The 20,969-nt window shown below is 43.4% G+C and overlaps 1 protein-coding gene across 2 annotated transcripts in view; it reads right to left on the reverse strand.

Moving 5' to 3' along the window:
• TRAF3IP3 (TRAF3 interacting protein 3) overlaps positions 1–20,969 on the reverse strand; it is a 306,887-nt gene that overhangs the window by 216,300 nt on the left and 69,618 nt on the right. For both annotated transcript variants that reach the window (XM_086923361.1, XM_086923360.1), the window contains exons 2-4: positions 17,320–17,724; positions 15,208–15,349; positions 3,696–3,765 (exon numbers count right to left, since the gene is read on the reverse strand). In XM_086923361.1, coding sequence (XP_086779487.1) covers positions 3,696–3,765; positions 15,208–15,349; positions 17,320–17,664 — 557 coding nt within the window. In that variant the 5' untranslated portion in view covers positions 17,665–17,724. The remainder of the gene's footprint in view (positions 1–3,695; positions 3,766–15,207; positions 15,350–17,319; positions 17,725–20,969) is intronic.

The following is a 20,969-nucleotide window of genomic DNA, read 5'->3' on the forward strand; positions in this document are numbered from 1 at the left end:
GCGAGGCCTCTTGGAGAAAGTGCGGAGATATTGTAAGGGCGAAGTCCAAAACTTCCCCATTCTTAAAATCCTGAGATTCTGTTGGAGTGAAAGTCCAGTTCTCCCTGTTTACCACCGCCACCCCGCCTCCTCTGCCTGTTTTCCGATCCATCCTGGCTATTTTATATCCTGCTGGAATGGCCAGTGTAATAACAGGGGTTGCAAACTCATTAAGCCAAGTCTATGTTACGAACAGTAGGTTTAACTGACTATCCGCCAGCAACTCAAAAATGTCCAACGCATGTTTCACCAGAGACCTAGCATTAATTAGAGCCGCCAGAATGCGTCGGGAGTTCAAAGGGGGACCCGGAGCATGGATAGAGTGGAAAGTATCACCCAGGAAATGGTTGAAGCGGAAGCTACAGATCTGGCATATCCTTCCCAAAGTTTGCTCTTGAGCTGAACATTTTAAACAAAATCAGAAGGAAACGTACACAAAATAATGTGCTATATGCAAATGTCAACCTCAAGAGAAATGTAGATTGGGAATGTTAAAGTAGCATTTCAGGAGTTAGGGAAACCCATGGGAACATTTTTTGCAAGAAAGGAAAACTTGGGGGCATATTACCAAGCAATAGCGATAATTATCGCTATTGCTTGGTTAGAGACAAAATTTTACCGCAGAGCTGCGGCGATTTTTACCGCAAATAAACCTTGGTATTACCAAGGTTTATCGCAAATGCGATAAAAATCGCCGCAATGGATGAATATCGCTGAAAAGTCCGCGATATTCATGCATTACCGAGCTAATGCTCTTAGCCATGTTATCCACCTCCCATTGGATAACATGGCTAAGAACTGCTCAGGGCAGGTGTTAGCTTTTGGAGATATTCGCGCTTAGCGCGAATATCTCCAAAAGTTGGTAATAGGAGATAGCGATGTTAGCGACTGTTTTCAGTCGCTAACATCTTGGCACTCCCACTTTGCATGTCATTAGTGATAAATATCACTGACATGCAAAGTGGGGCCCAAGATGGTCGCTATCTCCTACTAGCTGTCGCTAACTGGTGTTAGCGACAGCTAGGTAATAGGCAGAGAATTTTATCTCTGCTTTCTTGGCTTTTAAAGCCAAAAAAGCGGAGATAAACCCCCTTGATAATATGCCCCCTGGTGCTACATTGCACACTCATTACTGAAGTGAACAAGGATGCAATTCAACTGCGGTTCATTGAATGCTGTCTATCAACAAGGATGTAACATATACCCTCAAAGGCCCTGTTAGTACACTGAAATCCTTCTAAGGTTCTGAACTAATGATAGGCCAAATGCAAATCAGCAACGTCTGATGCCAGAAACTATACAAGAGTAGAGAGGCAATGAACGCATAATCACAATAACTCAGAAAGTACAACAAGGTCTACATAGTGAATGAACTAGGCCATTTCCAAAAAGCCAGGTTTTTAGATGTTTCAGAAAATGGACTTCAGAAGGTTTTAGTATAAAATTAAGCGGGAGTCGGTTCCACTGTTTGGCTGCCAAGAACCTAAATGAAATGCCACCAAAACGTGTTCTGCAAAATCTAGGAACTCTGGTCAAGCCAGTTCCAGATGATCTCAAACACAGACTTGGAAGGTAAGGTTTATTCAAAGAACATAGTTAACTGGGTCCTTTTTCGTTGATGATTCTATGTACAAAGCAATGGCTTTAAAGGAGATCCTCTCCTCAATGGGAAACCTGTGAAGTTTTACCATGGCTGGCCCTGTCGGAGTGCATCTAGGAATATTCAAAAATTGTCGCACAGCCGCCTTTTGTGCCCTCTGGAGCATTTGAAGCCTGCCCTTAGAAGCCCCCAAATAGAGTACATTACAGTAATCCCTCCGTGATACCACAAGGGCCTGAACTACTGTTCTTTTCGCAGGGTGCAGTAGAAATCGTCCGAATCATTTTCAGGGTTCCAAAACAAGTACCAACAAGGGTTGAGATTTGATCTTCAAAAGACAGGGTGGAACTAAACCAGATTCCTAGATTTTTCAACTTAGGTTTAGGAATTGACATTGGTCCTAGCTCGTTTGGCCACAAGAGAGTGGACCAGATGGATGTTTATTTCCTTACCACCAGGATGTCTGCTTTATTGGCAATGAGTCTCAAACAACTGTCCTTCATCCAGTTGGCCAGGTGTACCAGATACAGTTTTAAATCCTCTGCGGCTTTGTTGTTATCCTGAGCCAACGTTATAATCAGTTGGGTGTCATCAGCATAAAATACTGTCTGAACACCATGGCTCTCAATAAATTCGTGTATACAAAGGTTGTCGTGTTGTTCCTCATGAAAGAAAGAAATACAGATACAGTCTATAATGCAAGTGGATTAGAACAGGGTAGCCTGATGGTCACCCTGGGAATCCATTTTGTTGGATTTAATGCCCTCACACACCCTTTCAGGTGTCATGCTTCATCATTTGGGCCTGCTCCTCGTTGGGTCGGCGGTGCAATACCCAACGGGCAACACCTCATAGAGGGGCTCTTTAGCGGAGATCTTTTTCCAACTGCCGTATGGATGAAGTGCGGGTATGGGGCCAGAATTCAGGGTAGACGTGATTTTGTAAATTAAAATAAAGCTAGTGGTACCGGGAATGCTTTATTCAGAAGGGCCACTGCTTTAATTAAAAACGATTTCCTAGAGGAGAGTAGTGGAAAGTGATGTTTCCCGCTCTCGTCTGGAATTTATTGCAGTCCGGTCAACATGTTTCTCGCTACACTAAAGTTTGTTGAGCGATTCTTCAGGACCAGGGGGACTAGTTAGCAAGTATCTAAAAATGTATGTAACTGTCTACACTGTTACCACGGAGTATAGTGTATGTAAACTCGTTTGGCTACCACACTAGTGGGTGAAGGGAAGAACAATATTATATTACCCTTCTTCAGGTTGTGATTGTTAATACCTGTTGGAGGAAAAGGGGAGAGCATATCACAAACAATTTGTAAAACGTTGCATCAATAAATTCGGCCAAAGGTCGCACGTATAAATTAAATAGGGTCAGACTCAGTCCGTGCCCTGAGGCACTCCCTGCTGCAGCGACCATATCTTAGAGGTGCAGGGCTGTTGGATAACCTGAAGAGTTCGACCCTGCAAGAATTCCGCAAACCAGCCCAACACAGTGTCCCCCACCCTGAATTCTGTAGCCTACCTAATAGCAGTCCGTGGGAGACTGCTTCGAAGGCTGCACTAAAGTCAAGCATGACTAGTGCAGCTGTCTTGTCTTCATCCGCCACAAGACACAGTGACTCTGATGCAAATAAGAGAGCCGATTCGGTGCTGAAGAGTGGCCTAAACCCAGATTGAGACTCATGTAGAAGTGCTGTCTCTCCCACAAAATTCATCAGATGTTGGTTGACGAATTTTGTTTATGTTATATATGTAGGTGGGGGGGTTTGGGTGAGTGGGTAGATGGGTGTGTATGAGAGTTTATAATGAGAATAATGCAATCACTCCTTTGATGTCATTGATGATGTCATTAACATTGTTATCACTGAAGTCATTCGGATATTAGTTTTGTCATGCATTATGTAATTTATGTTATCAAAGATGCTACATCAGTGTGTGTGTGTTAGAGAGGGGTGCCTATCTACTTCGAGAATCACGTTTCCTTTCTCACACATTTCATGTCACGAATTTGGGATCACAATCAAACTTCTTAGAATAGACACATAACATACTCCGTTTGTTGGCTAGAATCTCTGGTGCTGTTCATCCTAACAGGGATTGATTCTGCTGCTGTCTGAGTGCCTAAGAAGAAATAGAAGCTATTGTGATTTTTTCATTCACTAATTCACAAATCAGTAAATCCACATCATTAATTTCAAAATGTAGTTGAATCATCGATAATTGATACAGTTTTGATATTATTGCCTTCCACATTTCAAACACACAAACAACACATGTAACCCAGTACATTTGATAGCACACAAACAAAATAACATGTTATGCAGTTTAATTGAGGACACTAAAGTCCCTAACCAACATGTCTCCTGACTCCTCTGTTCGACTCCTTTGAATTCTCTTTCAGAGTTTCTCTCTATCGGATTCTCATAAGAACTCATACATGTAATAACTATTCAAAGTTAACACAAATGTTCTCAGTTTAATAATCGGTTTTTCATGTGAATAAGCCTTTCACCAAAAATAGAGAAGAAATGCATGAAAGTTTAATCAGAGAATTGTTGTGCCAATCTCATGCAGGTTACCACATTTCGTGAACAGAAAGTTCGATTTTTCAAATTTAATTATGAAGTATGCGAAAATACAATTATTCTATCAACAACACATTTTGCAATATTTCCTCAATTTTGTGAAACAAAATAGCAGCACAGATAGCAACAAACTTTAGAGGCAATACGTTACAGAAAGAGGAATAGTCTTGTTGATTTAACCTTAATTTTTCTGCAAATTGGTATAATTGTACCTAAAGCGCAACTGAGGCCATACTAATTCTGAAACTAAAATAGCTCTAATCCCAGAATTCGAAGAGCTATACAATTTAAGGACTGCAAATGTACTCGTTTGGTACACAATTCACCGATATAAATGGAAATGTACTGTGTACTTACGCATCCACGTGCAGTAAATTTTAAATTTCTTGTAAATTCACAGATCATTCATTATTCGAGGGAAGCTGTCACCCTGGCGACTTTACAGAAAAATATACACACACACATGAAGGGTTACACATGCATACATGTAACGCCTTTGCATTTATGAATGGGCATATGTTTAATGAAAAGCTGTTATTTTATTTTTTCCTTATTGTTTCATTTGAAAATACATTTTACCATTTAGAACTATCTTCACCCACACTCCCACCAACTTGCAGGGTGTTCCCTTCCAATTCTCACTCTGAATTATTTTTTATTGTTTTTCCCTCACTATACAACTTCTTGCTGATATCCTGGCTGCAAGGGACATCTTAAACCACTCTTTGTTTGATCGCTTTCTCCCCAGCTTGCACTCCCCACCACTTCTTCACCAGAGTCTTATGTTTGGACTGGTATTCTTTTTTCATTTGATAACTTTATTTCGGTCATAGACCATAAAAGTACAGATAAAATACATACATGCGCTGAGATAAAATACATAAATAATTAAGAACATTGAGTTAAAAAGTTATTAAACAGTAAGTTATCAAAAAGAAAAAAAAAGAGATAACGATCATCACAGTTTATCACAGTTAATCACAGGTATTCTAGCATCTGCTTGAACAAAGCTGAGATGGTGTGTTTGTCTTGAAAGCAGTAAGCTGTCCTGAGGCTTCCCCCTTTCTATCTGTCTTGAACACCGAGGGGCTTATTTTAAGAGAGCCCTGCCTCACTTTGCACCCCGTAAAGTGGTACATGTCTGACGCAGGGCTCTCAGTCCGATTTATGAAGTCACACAAAGCCACCCTGCATGGCTTTGAGTGGCATCATAAACCTCGAGTAAGGCAACGCAGCGCAAATTGCTGCGTTGCCTTACTCTGCGCTTGGAAGGCATTCCAAGGGCTTTGGAGTGAGTTTTCCAAACAACATCCATGGATTTTGACTCTGTCCCAGATTTACAAAATGATGTAAACCTGGGGAAGCACCAAACCTGTACGCCTCCTGGGGTGATGCATAAATAGGAGAAACATGGCCCTGATTTATGAGATTTTGGTATAGGGCAGCGCAGCAAGGCAGCTGAAAGGGCAGGAATACACCATATTTATGTAATACGATGCATTCCTATCTTTTCTCCCTGCGCTGGCGCCGTTACGACAGCCTGTCGCCAACATTCGCACCCTTGCACAAAGGTGCATGGAGGCCTTTGTTGAATGCAGGATTTTTTTTTTTTGCAGAAAGGGGCACCTTCCTGCACAAAAACAATCCTAAGAGGCGTTTTCCTCTTTCTATGTGTGCTGCATTCTGCAGCACACATAGAAAGAGGAAAAATGAGAAGAAATAAACGTATTTCTCCTCATTGCGCCTCACCTCGGAGGCGTACAGATTTGACACACCCCCAGGTTTACATCACTTTATAAATCTGGGGCAGAGTCAAAATCCATGGGTATTGCGTGGGAAAACCTGCCACAACGCCCATGGAACGCCTCCCGAGCACAGAGTAAGGGGATGCAGCGATTTGGGCTGCATTGCCTTACTCAAGATTCATGAGGCCACTCAAATCCACACAGGGTGGCTCTGCGTGGCTTCATAAATCGGATTGAGATCCCTGCGTGAGACATGTACCACATTACATGGTGCAAAAGTGATTCAGGGCTCTCATAAATAAGCCCCTATGTTTATTTCTCCTTGTAGGTTTTCCCTCCATTTTCAGAAAGTGCTTTTGTCCATAGCTGGCATTAACTCAGGATTGAAACATCACAAATCCTGAGTACTCTTAATAACCATGGTTCCTGCCATAATACAGTGGCCGTCATTAAATGCTCTATCCCACACCATTGTCTCTAGGGGGCATATTACCAACAACTAGCGATAATTATCGCTATGTTGGTTTAGCGGCGATATTTTTATCGCCGAGCTGCGGCGATTTTTATCGCTTAGGAACCTTGCTATCATCAAGGTTTATCTCCTAAGCGATAAAAATCAGCCGAAATGCATGAATATCGCTGAAAAGTCAGCAATATTCATGCATTACCGAGCTAATGCTCTTAGCCATGTTATCCACCTACGATTGGATAACATGGCTAAGAACTGCTCAGGGGCAGGTGTTAGCTTTTGGAGATATTTGCACTTAGCGCGAATATCTAAAAGTTTGGTAATAGAAGATAGCGATGTTAGCAACTGTTTCCAGTCGCTAACATCTTGGCACGCCCACTTTGCATGTCATTAGTGATAAATATCACTGACATGCAAAGCGGGGCCCAAGATGGTCGCTATCTCCTACTAGCTGTTGCTAACTGGTGTTAGCGACAGCTAGGTAATAGGGAGATACTTTTATCTCCGCTTTCTTGGCTTTTAAAGCCAAAAAAGCGGAGATAAACCCCCTTGATAATATGCCCCTTGGTTTCTAGTTTTTCCCACTCCACCAAAGCGGCTTAATTAATTGTTTTTGCGAGGTACTGCTAGAACCCCCTGTGACCAGGGGCGTAAAGCAGCCCCTGCAGCGCAGGGGGGCACCCAATTCTGCAGGGGGCACCAACTCTTCAAAAAGGCCACATCATCCCAAAGCCAACGAATATCTGGGAGAAATGTGAGACTCAGGCGCCTCATCACATCTACGGTGAGGCATCATTTTGCATTACACCACTGCCTGTGATGCCAATTTATAGGTATATTTCACTGCGATGCTTGGTGGCTTATTGGACTAAATGTAATTATTAATTAAGGACTGTAATTGATTACGGGTCATCCAAGGGAGCGCTATAGATAGCGCTTGAAACAGGTATAGTACTCTGGGCAAGTCTTTCTTAATTATGGTTTCTCTGTCAAACCACGCAAAGTGTTGTCACTTCCATTTCAGTAGATGTTTTTAAGCACTTTTATTAGATGAGAATAGTTACCACCACCTAAGCAATGGATTGGCCCTATTCTAACCCCAGATATATGATCATACCTGCTCCCTATTTAATAGTTAATTCTTTCTGAAGTTCTTGCTATTGATAAAGTAGTGAGTGCACGAGTGGAGCCTCTGAATTTTCTACATTGATTTTGTAAGCCCACACCGACCTTAATGTCATCCCCTTCTCCACAAGCGAGACCATCTAGGTTGTCTGGCTAAGGATCATAAACATAATGTTATCTGTAAACATTATTAGATTACCTCTTCTTGCCCTATTCGTACGTCTTTTTTTCTGCCTGATGGCATTTGCCAGCAGCTCCAATTTGAGTGTAAATAACAAGGGTGAGAGCGGACAGCCCTGCCTAGTGCCTTATCTGATATGTAACAACTCCGATATAATGCTGTTTACACATATGAGAGCCCTCGGGGAATCTTAACTAGCTAGGACCCACTTCAAGGACCTTCTCCCAAAGGCCAATATGTGAAAGGCCTGTTGCGAAATAGGAGGTGCTGGCACTTTGTTTTGCCCTCTTCCATGATATACAGCAATTTCCTCGTGTTGTCACTGCATTGCCTGCCAGGGATGAAGCCCCACTGCAAGCAATGATCAGCTCAAAACCAAGGTTCTTCCCAGCCATGCCGCTATGATGAATGTCAAAAATTGTATATCACTATTTAAAAGTGATTTCGGCTGCTACGAGGTTCTGTGGTTTAAATCTTTCCCCAGCTGAGCGGTGAGTATTATGGTAGCCTCCTTCATTGTGTCAGTAATTTCTTCATTCTCTCTGAAGCTATGGTACAGCTTGGTAAGCACTAGTGCTAAAGTGGAAAATAACAATTTCAAGAAAACAGTTGAGTAGCCGTCAGGTCCCGCATTTTAACCTGCTTTAATTTATGGATTGAAATGAATACTTCTGCAGTAGCAACAGGTTCATCTAACAAGCTCTTCCATTCTACTGGGACCTTATACTTGAGATGTTCCTGGAGGTGTCGGACCAATTCTTGTGGCAATGTATGTATCCTCTGTTACAAGCCAAGTAGCACGTTTGTTTGGTGCATATTAGGGAATATTCTGCTTTATCATAATCCAGCACTTTCACTTGAACAGCAGTGCCAGTACCTGCCGCCAGATTTTGTATTACCCAGACGCTTTGTGCTTTGCCTCAAGTTCGGATAGTTGACCCTCCAGCACTTTCCAGGCCTTAGATCTGGTCTGTCTCATGTGAGACGATGCTGAGATAATGTGTCCCCTTTCAGTGTCTCCCAGAGAACTCTAGGAGAAATATCCAGAGAGTCACTGTCTACTAGGTAGTAGTTGATTCTCTTAGTAATTTCAGCTCTAATTACGGGATCTTGCAGCAGAAATTCATGTAGCCACCACCTATGAACGTCATTGTGACGTGGGGTGTGTAAATGAATAGTGACTGGTGCATAGTAAGATATGACTATGCTACCTATGTTTACATCTTCTCTGCTTGCACATACATTGTTTAACAATAAAAAGTAGCCTAACCTTACACAGGTTTTATGTGCTACTGAGTAAAAGCTATATTTTAGCTTGTCTGTGTGAAAATATTGCCACCGATCTAACAACCCTATCTTCTCTAACCAGTCAACACAACCTACAAGAGAAGACCTCCTCCATCATATTTCTGCTAAGTATGATCCTTCAGTGTGTCTAATGCTACATTCAAATACCCTCTAATCATAGGTTTGCCATTTTCTTGAATAGCTCAGAGATACAGGTTATATGGAAGGATTCCTCTCTGGTGTTGGGTGCATTAAGAGACATTTTAGTGTAGGTCTGGTTATCTATTTGAACCTCCACCCCCAATCTTTAACCCGCTTTATCTACTTGTCTTTAATTCTCATCTCTGAAATGTATTACTACACAAAATCGCTACCACAGCTGATTTTGACCATGAGATAGCAAAGAACTGGTAAGGGAAATACTAGGATTTCATCCAGGGACAGTCCTTTTTCAGTAGATTGGTCTCTTGTAAAAGGCACGTCATACCCAGTTCATTGTAAGAAGCTCCGGACTGCCAGCCTGTTTTGTGTAGTTTAAGCCCCAAACATTGAGGCAAATTATCTAAACATCAAGCTGCCCCAAGGTTACTGGTATGTAAGATCACCTCTAGAATGTCACCTTCGGACCTCTCCCAATCAAACAATTTCTGCTATGCCCCAAACTAAGGTGCAAGGCTGTACTGATCAGCTGTCATTGTCCTACAACCCTTCCCATTCTGCCCATATGCCTAATGTCCCAAGCCTTAATAATAATAGAACAATGGAATGAAACTACACAGCCCACAACTTGAGTCAACAAAAATACAACATATCCCGCAGTCTGTCTCAATATTTGTCATCTTGATTAGTACCGCAGCATATGCCGCGCTCCCAACTGCCACTCTCATGAATCTCTCCAAATCTCAACCAACATGAATAATGAGCATAATTATGGTTCTCAGAATCTGCAGCACCCCTTGATGCCTCAGGGGTCACCACCCAATCCTGACCAGTCCAAAGAGGTTCATCTCTGATTCGGTCTGCTTCTTTTATTGCTTCATGCTTTGTTTGTTCCGTCTCATTTTTTGAAGGGGGCGACAATCACATCCTACAGCCTTGGATGGTTGCCCAGCTTTGACTTCCTCGACCCCTTCTTGGACCTGAATCTATTGGCTTCTGTGAGGTCCTCTCATTAGAAATGCCCAGGATGGCAGAAGGTTCCTGTCTATTTTGATGACGTAAATGTGAGTGTTCCACAAGTCTCTCAACTTGAAGGGGTGAACCCATTGATATGGAATGCCACTGTGCCCATAGGAATTCGGTAATAAATCTGAACTCTCATCGCCTTCTGAGGGTTCTTGATGCTAAGCCATTAAAGTAGAGCAGCTTATTATCCTTAAAGTTAACTCACCTACCATTATGCACCAATCCCATAATTTCCTCCTTCTCATCATGAGATGAACCTTTGCTATTTACTCTGAAGGGGCTTGTCGATGGCCCCCATGCATTGACATTCAGTATGCTCTGTAAATTATGATAGGAGGATCATCTGTCCGGCTACAGTTGTGAGGCAAAAGCTGCTGACTGAAGCCAGGGTATCTTCACTCCAGCATGCAGGCCCCTAATTCAAACATTATTTCACCTGGACCTATTCTCCATGTATTTCTGTTTAAGGGACAATTCATCATTGTGTACTTCTAGCTCACCAGTCTGAGCCCCATGTGTTACAGTTCATCGGAGCAATCTTCAACAATGCATTCCAAATCGTCAATCCTGTTTCTCCCTACTTCTTCATTTATCTTTTTAGGATGCATTGAAGGAAATCTTGTGCTATAGACATCAACTGTTCCTAGCCTCAATCTGATGTTTGTCTCGCTGGAAGCAGTGATCTCTCGCTTTTTCCCCTTTTACCTTTTTAGCAGTCAGCAGTACTTTGATAAATGTATTTTTTTTGGCTCTGTTCGATTCCATTCCCTAGGCAATTTTCATTCAACACCACCACCACCACCAGAGAGGGAGACACTCTTGGATTGTTGGCCTAGCTTTTGGTTTACACTGGGTCACCCGCCTGCGGGTCTCAGCACTCAGAGACCCCTGCAGTGTTTAACAATATCCTTTCTTGCCAGCTTGAGCCAGACAAGACAATTTGTTCACCAAATAGGGCAGCCACATAACCCCTGAGGATGCTGGACAAGTAAACCCCGGGCAAGAGGGAAGATTACAAATTAGCTGAGTGGCAGTGTTCTGGACCACCTGCAGTTCGGACAGCAGAGCGTTGTTTACTGAGGTCAGCAGGGTGTTCTCATAGCCCAGGTGACTGGTGATAAGAGACAGGACAAGAGTCTTCGTACTGGAATCTGAAAGCACAAAAGGTCTTTTTTTAAAAGCCTCTTGGTAGCAAACAGATGCCACAGGAGGCGCTAACTTGACCTTTCATGGAAAGAGATTGATCTAACCTCACACCAAGATTTTATACTATCTGCTTAGGTGCAGAGCCGAGTTGTGTGGGCCACCAATCGGCTGACCATGTCTCGGTCACTTTGCCATATAGCACGATCTCTGTTGTGTTGCAGTTTAATTGGAGACAGTTGTTACTCATACAAACAGCAACTTCCATCATGCAGTTAGCAAGTGTATTCTTCACCTTGTCAGCATCAGTACCAAAGGAGTACAGTAGCTGAGTATTGTCTGCATATGACACGATCTACACACCGCAGGCTCTAACGATTCGGGTTAATGGTGCCACATAGATGTTAAACAAAGTAGGGCTCAGGCACGTTCCCTGGGGTACTCCCTTATTCATATGCATCAGGCCAAAGCAGGCGCTCTTATGCCTACTGGTGACTTCCACTTGATTTCCCTTGTGCGAGGCTCCTCAGGCCACTCACAACACAACTCAGGCCAATTTGTGTGTGTTGCGGTCATCCGAGGAGAGTCGGGTACCTGCTGCACTTCTGTCCTATTCCCACTGGTGCACCCAGTCTCACCACAGCCGTAGTGCCTAGGGCTCCCAGATCTTCCTCACTACAGAATTACACTGCTCTGAAACCACCCGGCTCCACTATAACGGCTCCTGGTCCTGGGCAGCCACACACGACAGACCAAATCTTTCTTTGCACACCGACAGCTTGTGCAAGATGGCAGCCACCACACTAGGCCTCCAGGATGCTCCGGTACTTTCTTCTTCTACCGTACCTCAGTGTGGGACACAAACCATTTAACCACGCCTCCAGAGTCAATACAAACTTGTCCTCTCCATTCCAGTACTGGTTTGGTCTGGAGGGTGCTGAAGAGTGCTAGTTATGGGAGATAGGAGTGGAGCACCCAAGCCACAGAGGTGCTTCACGAGGTTGCTGACCACACCCACCAACCTCTGTGATTTAAACAGTTTTACTATTGACCTCTTAAAATACAGACATGGCCTAGGCTAGGCTTTTCATACTTTTAGTACCTTTTTACTTGGACTAGTTACTGTTCTGTTTATAAACATTCTGCTGCCTATAGTTTTTTCATAAACCGTGTTTACAGAAAACGTATTTCCTTCATCTGGGTCAACAATGGTGTAATATCAAAGGGTTTGTATCAGACCTTGTTGTGGGGCCAAGTGATAAGCAGGAGCTAGTGGGACTCAGCAGCGGGGACTAGGGTAGTTTGCCTGTGCTGTCACGGGGTCTGTCCTACTATGGCTGAGATAACTGGGCCAAGTACAACCCCTTTACCACTTGACTCTCAGTGGAAGAGACGGTGAACAATCATAGGCTTGCTTCTAAGGGAGGTAATATGGGCATGTAACAATCTCAGAACTCAACAATTATCCTGAAGCACAATAAATGATTGTCCAAATATTGCTTTACTTTAGAAATGTTCTTTATTACACAAACTGAAATCTGAATATTACACAGGAAATACTAACAGGCACACCACAGGAACTGGTGTTAAGGCTATTGTGCCTTTGGATACCATGCACCCTTTATAAAATTACCCATGTGTCCCTCCTCTGGGAATGCTCGCCAGGTTCCCCTTATGATTAGAAGTATCTATGCAGCATGAATCAAAGCTCAAATGCAGTTTAACCCTATTTAGCATAAGCAGCACTTAGCTCAGCACAATCCACTTTACAATCTTACCAACTCGCTGTTCACATTGCAACAGGCAGGGAACCAGCAACGCAGATCTTGACTCACTCCTGCTTCTTAATGGAGACATGTTGTTTGCAGGAGCAGCTTTTCTCTGCCCTTGCAGGCACCAGTAGCAGATGACAGCAGTGGTCTTTCTTCTGCGGTCCTTCAGCACAAACATAAGTACAAAATACACTTCTTGATCAGGGTGGCAATGACTTCAGGAGGCACACTTCTCAGTCACAGCGGTGTAGTCGGTCACAGCTACACTTTTTAGAACAGCAGAGAGGTTGGCTGCTAGTCACACTTATGAGCACAGGGGCGAGGTCGGCTGCAGTCGTACTTCTTGTCACAGTGGCGAGGCCAGCCACATATAAGTAACTCCAGCCTGGAACAGCAATACTGGAGATAATAGGGACAATCACTCATGGGGCTCACAGATCATTGTCCTTCATCTTCCTTCTGCTGGTAGACTCCCCAACAGCACCAGGATCTTGCCACATATAGCTGTCCCCAGACAGTCACACCTCCTACAGGGTTGGAAAGCACCATTCCTCTTTCAGCAAGCTGGCTGCCTTTTAGGTGCTTCAGGTCAGAGGAATAGCTACTTCCAGCAAGACAAGACTTCAGGTGATGTTCAAGTCACCTCTGGTTGCACAGCAGTCATATACGTATTCTGTGGAGCACTCTCTTCTTTGGTCTAAGAGAACTTAGAACTGGAACAACAAGTGTGCCAGTGGCTCAAGCTTTATGCAGTCAATGCAGACAAGAGATGTGATCCACTGTCTGCACTTTCTGAACAGTTTGTGTTGGTTCTCCTTTCATGTGTCCTTTCCAGCTTCCTCTATAGACACAGTATTTATGCCGAGTGATGCTCCTCAGAGGAGGGTGTTAACCAGTAGCCACAATGCAGGCACAAAGTAGTGTGAGCTTTCTGAACCTGGCTATCATCAGCCACAGGAACAGTGAATATGGACAAGAGGCTGACCTCACCTAAAATGTCATTTCCCCCCTAAGAGACTGCAGTAGCACCATTCCCCTCCACTGTCTACCAAATGGCAGTGCTGCAGGAAGAATAATCAGAAACTCCTCGCAGCAAAAGGCCTAATCAAATTTCTAATGAAGCCTTGTCGCCTTCCTTCCCGCTTCAGTGTCTAGGACTCTTACCTCCGGCTTCAGAAATGTTGCAATGCTCTCCCACAGTCTGGGAAAACAATGTCATCTCGATCTTGTAAACAGGAACAGATCAGGAGTATCCAAAATGGGTTCCACCGGCCTCCTCTGCTCTGGCTGACTCATACACACAATGGGTGTACCACACAGGCTACATACACAACCACATGCATTATCCACTGAGGACTAGGTTCTGGGTTACAGCATAGAAGGGGAAATTTACACGAGTAGGACAGTAGGCCTCAACTCCAGTGACACAGATGAAAAGACCTGATCACGACTAACGATTCACAAAACATTATATACTGCCACCATCACTCTATAGGTTAAACCCATGACAGAGAAAGCAATCTACCATCAGCAAAGTGGGAACACACTTGATCCACTCTTCTAGGTCACAGGACGTTCCATGACCTCAATCGTATCAAGGGGCAGGCCTAGGCATCAGAGCTTACAATGGATTAGTGTGAGGCTAGGGAAAAGATAAAAAAACAACAGGAGACCAGATACTCGAGGCCAGACACCCTGGGCAGGGGATCATGACTGTACACCATGCAGAGGACATTCCTGCTCCAACACTTTTTGATGTCACTTCACCCATCCTTATGACTCTAGTAAAATGACACTGCTTTAAGGGCCTCCTCCATTGGAGCACAGACTCAATTTCTCAGATTTTTATGGTTCTGTTGAATCTGATTTAGAGTTACATTAGGGACTCATCGTTTTTTTCCAGTTCAAGTGTTTACTTTTGGTCCATGTACCACCATCCTTTACTTTATTCAACAAGTTTACCATGGAAAAAGCGACTCAACTTATTGTAACCCAGGGATTTTTTAAAGCAATGTTCTTGTGGTGAAGACTTGAGACACTGATTTTTTAAGTCTGTAAGATACTCTCTTACCTCTTTCTTGTGATGTAGCTGTGGTAACAGTCAGTGTGCATGACAGCCCATTGGTAGGAAAGCCACCTTTTGAAGAGGCCATATTTATTGCAAATGGGGCATGCTGTAGATGAGTTCCAGAAATGTTGTTGTTCCATAAGAGCTGCAAAGGAACCAACGTGTAAATAATGAACAACACGCTTTTAAAGAAAGTCAAATATGATGTCTGTCAATTGTAAAGCTTTACTTTTAATAATGTTCTCAAAGGATGCTACTATATATTGATTCCTATGAATGGACGTCAGATATTGCCATAATAACACATCTACTAGACAAGCAATATTGTAGGCAAAGCTCCCATATATAAAGTTAATATATGAAATAATCATGGTAAGGTAAGTATATGCAAACACAACTCTATAATGTCTTGCATCTTTCTGTGTCATGCCTTGCTTAAATGCAGCCACAAATTCCCTGTAACAAGTGTGGAGCAAATATATGAATCTCATGTTTGACCCCAAAATACTTTCCAATTAGACCTCACTATTGCCACTCTACCAACAATTCACAACTATTTGACGAGCTGCTTATTCAACCACCCAGACGGTGATTTTAGAAATCATTAGTGGCAGGAGAATGCTTTAAAATACCACAGTACAATACAATCAACAAAGCATGCACATTATATTGTCTACTAAACTCTATACACTCTACTTAATGTCACACTCTGTATTGCTCTTGTTCTTTTGTTACATGTTTCTGACTTTTTCAGGCCTTTCTTGTAAGCTACGCTAACTTTTCCCTCACAGTCCCTTATGGAGCCTGTTTCCTGCACTGAGCACAACGTGTTTAACAATAATACCTTATTTTTGTTACTCCAGACTTCTCCAGCCTTTTGTTCAAGAGCTGTACCTCCATGGGAATATGCTCTCTCCTATACTTATGTTAGACTCCCGAGGTGTATAAAGGTCATCTCTGTCTTTGCATGAAGTCAAAGGGCCTTTACTCGAGTCTGAGAACAGAGCTTAAAGCCTGTTCCCTGGCTACACCCACTTTCTACCCCTATAATAATTTTATGGTAACGATCTGCCATTCTCTGTGGCTAGTTGTACAGATGCCCTTTTCGAAACATGGACTAGTGAGCTATGAAGAGCCAAGATATTCAAGACAATGAATCAGGATCCCTGGTTCTTTTTACCGCAACTTAATCATTGGGGCTATATTCCTCTATGTTGCATCCCACCGGTCCTGTCTCCAAGTAAAAATACCAGCAGGCCCTTCTTTAAAATGTGGCATGGGAATGAAGGGCTCGTCAGCACTGTCACCCTTGCTGCGGTGGTGTGATCTTCATGTGAACCTATCATCTCTACTATTGGTATGATCCTGTGGTAGCTCCTACTCCTTATGTTATCACCCATAACTAAATGAGTGGCATCCAAAGCATTAGACATTATGGGCCTCATTTATGAAAAGTGACGCATTGCTGCGTGAAAACAGTGATGCGTCACTTTTCTTGGTGCCCTCCTTCTGACATGCTGGATGCGTCATATTTATAGTACAACGCATCATGTCGCAAGGAGTTACAGATACGTCAGTATTTCTGACATATCTGTATGCGCAAAAATGACGCATTGCTGGAGTGTATCACAAAAGTGATGCAACTCCAGCAATGGGTCATTTCACATGGGCAAGTCCCGTTTGAAATGTGCCTGCATAAGTCTTACACCTGCTGTGAGGCAGGAGTAAGATATTGACGCATTTGTTTCCTGTCTCATAGATTTCACGGCGTCCCTTCTATGAAGCTTACTTGCGTCGGAACGCCCACCCTGCATACATTATACCTGGCGCAGGTATAATGTGGCGCAGGGGTTTACAAAATGACGCATCTACATAGATGCGTCACTTTGTAAATATGACCTAACATGGCGCATTTTTTATACAGCTTCTGAGTCACAAAAAGTGACGCACCGGTGACGCAAAAGTGATGTGAGGGATCATAAATAAGCCCATATATGCATAGTTACTGTCCTTTATCAGCGAGTGGGTCCCCAAGACGTAAGCATCATGAATTGTAAAAACTGTTACTGACCCTCTCATAAATCCAATAAAATCTACAAGCCTATTAGACTTTACCTGGCTGTTAGTGCACCCAGCATCCTTCCACGTCCATGTCCTTCTATTATCCTGCATCGGCGCTGCTCTCGGAGATGTGGGGGACCTTGGGGACACCCTTGATCGTTTCCGTTGTTCCTCCTCAAACTCCAGCTTTCGTCTTCTAGAGACCTCTTGCTGGCGGGGGCTCAGAGACAGACCCTCTTCTGTCTCCCTACCCCAGTCCTTCTCCATCAGGCGACAAGAAGTGAGGTTGACACGGCTTCGCATAATCTCATGTATCTCCAGTCTCCTCTCACACTTTTCTTCATAAGTTTCCAGGAGACGCTGGTGGCCCGGAGGCGATCTGGCAGCCTTGCTGGTCATGTCTAGAAAGGTCTCGTACAAATCCTGCTGGTTCAGTAAGTCAGGGAGTCTTGTATGAGTCTGTATCAAGTAAAAGAATACCACTGAGAAAGGTTGATAAAAATGTCTTAATGATTATTTCTCTTCCCACCCGGTTGGCCTGTATTATCTAGAAGCTTCTGCCACCCCGACCCACGGCTAAAGCTGACATTTCTTCTTTTATTGCCGGGTGATGTCCTACATGACCTGATGTGAACAAACCCTGTCTTTTCTTCAAATGTGGAGCCGAGTCCAAACCAGGGAATTTTCTGCAATGTCTGCATGAAAATCCACAGAGTGCTTGGCTGCTATTTTTGTTATTATACGCTGCCTGCTACTTTGTTTTCCAGAATGTTATCTTTTTCTTGGGCTAATTCACAGGGAAAACCTAGTGAGATATTAAGGGAGATTTGAAGTCAAACCATGCTTGGCAGATATTACAGGTCATCCACCATCAATGGGTGGTATACAAGAGCTGCTAGGCCCAGATCTTGTTTCAGTGGCCTGGTTTGTAAGCTTGTGGCCAAGAATTTCTTCTTTGGGGTAATGGCAGCTGCATGTGACACATTTCAGGAGTAAGTCGTCCTTGTAGTGTGGTACAACCAAATGCCTCACCCTTTAGCACACTGATGTGGAACCTGACAAACTAATCATCTGTTTTATGAGGCTCTAATAGTTCAGTCCATTTCTGGAACATATCAAAGGCCCTTACTTTACTCTGCAAGGGCTACCTATGTAAACATTCTCACTCACAGCCATACCTTGGACTCTGGGCCTTACTGGATCTACACTATGGTGAACGTCTCTCTTATGTGCCGCAGTTGACTGCAGCCCCCTTGCACTCTCTGGAACTGTTCAACATGATAGGTTTACTCTTAACTGTAGAGATTACCTGGGAAGGTATACAGCCCATCTGTTTGCATCCTTCTACTCTACTTGTGTTCTGCTTTAGGTAAGGTTGTTGCTGTGAGACAGCACAGGTTCTTTTTGAACATGGTCTGTATGAGTAGCAATGCTCACTCATTCAGTCAGAGGTAATCACGTAAAGTGTTCAATTTGAGGTCAGCCATGTTTGCACATTTCTGCAATAGTCCCACATGAAGCGGGACAACTCTACTAACAATTGAATTTTTTCCTCAAACTTTGCTGCATGTGGGGTAGCTCACACATTTGTGCCCAACCCAAGTCACCCTCTGCCAACTGCCACTAGAATCTTATAATAACCATCTCCTGTTTCCTCCCTCTACCACAACCCTTGGATTGTAGAAGTTGGCTAGCTGTGACTTCCTCGAGTGAAATATAGGACATGTCGGGAGGTGACTCTCACCAGCTATCCTCCACCCATGGCCAGTAGAAGCCCTTGTACTTAGTCTCTCTGTTGGACTGGCCATACAGCACTCCAGGCAGAGAGCGTGCGTAAAGACCTGTTCTAGAGTAGTTTGCAAAAAAATACAAAAAAACAAGGCACTCAGTGGTTATACAAACTGTAAGAGTTGTTGGGGAAAATTTGACCAAATGGAATACAGTTTAATAAGGTAGGACAACTGTGAACATCTAGTGATGGAAGTTTATGGGGCTATTGCCAGGACTTTGACATAGATTCTCCAGGCCCAGGAAGTGAGTCTTAATGGCTGTCATGTACACTGAAAGAGAGGTCAGAGCTCTAATTTGCAGTGTGGTCTGGCTGATATGCATAAAGAAACAGATGTGGCTAAGACGATTTAAGCAGCACATTGGCTTTACAGTGGATGCTTCTGTAGGTGAAAGGTGAGGAAGATTTGTGCCTGAATCATTGCAAGACCTCAATGAACATCTAGAATGGGTCCCTTTTGGGACCTGAGGGTCAGGGCCAGCCTGGTGTCAATCGTGGCAGGATAAGATGGACATGAGCATTTGCAGCAGTATTCAAGTAGAAAGGTTAATATCTTGGGTGAAAAATGGATGTGGGTGTGTGTTCACTCATTTGTACCTAGGTATCAAGCTTCATAGCGCTGTAAAGAGTATGAGGAACCTTTCAGGTTATCTGGGTCCACAAGTTTGAGAACATGAACATAACTGAGAAGATGTAGATGAGGGGCTTTTTCTAAAGGGACATTTTGGGTTATTTTTCAAAGTGCAAGTGCAAAGGGGCAAGACCGATGATTGCCAGGATTCCTTCCAAATGTTTGGAATACAGCTTATAATTATTTGTTTTCTAGGTCCATATAACAGACGCTTCACACCACTGCAAAGAATGGTGCAAATCCATTTGCACCTTTCGTAATGCTTGTGTGATACAGACTGGAGCAAGCAGTGTCTGTACCAGGGCAAAACATGGAACAAGCTTTTGCACTATTCTTTCGGTTTACATAGTAATACGAGGAAAATACACACTTTCTAGATATTGAAGTAAAGGTAGTATTTCAGGCAAAACAGGTATTTGGTTGTAACCACATAAGTAGGAAAAATAGTGCAACATCAGTTCACTTTCTTTTTCTATATAACTCATGGATTTGGAATTATTGTTAAAAATCTCTGGCTCACTTAAAATGAATAACAAGCTATACGTATGCTGCACATGGATGTTAAACCCATTTTTTTCCATTATTGCTCCAGTTTAAAAATCTTTTTGTGATATAGAATGTTGCTCAAGCTGTTTGCCTCATTTCCGCAGCAAATTTGTTGTAAACGGATTACCTTTTTACTGAAGTGCAAACTTCTGTGATATAGCCCCCAAGTCTTACCTTTTTGCATATCATGACTTCCAGCCTGGGAACATTTTGGCTTCTTGGGAGGCCTTGAAGACTATACAGAAATGCAGCGATTGCTAGTGTAGATTAGGCCTGATTATAATTTAAATTAGGAAGACTGGGCTGTCGCCGTGGTTCACTGAGCTGGCACACCCATACTCGCCCATTGGCTGAATTGACACTGAGAATGAAATACCACTGGTAATGTTTTTGCCAACACAAAGCTGACAAGCGAACTGGTGGATATCTTCGAACAAGGCAAAACATTGTGGGTGGGGTGCACCCTGCCGTGGGCAGGGCAGGAGGCTCTGCCTGCAGGCTAGCACCACCAACCTGCAGGGAGTAGCCCCTCAATGGGGTGATTATGGGAGAGGTTCACCTCGCAGAAGCCCCAGATTCCTTCCTGGTCTGATGCTACTCTTCCCCAGGTAGTGGGGTTGCCCTGCCTGGTGACCTGGTCTGTGGGGACTGGACCTCCCACGCAAAAGTGATGATTCTGCCCCCTCTCAAGGGGGATAACTGAACGGTAATATGCTTACATGTGCCCCTGGACTCTCC

Source organism: Lissotriton vulgaris, chromosome 5 (genome assembly GCF_964263255.1).
Source record: "Lissotriton vulgaris chromosome 5, aLisVul1.2, whole genome shotgun sequence".
Lineage (NCBI taxonomy): Eukaryota > Metazoa > Chordata > Amphibia > Caudata > Salamandridae > Lissotriton > Lissotriton vulgaris.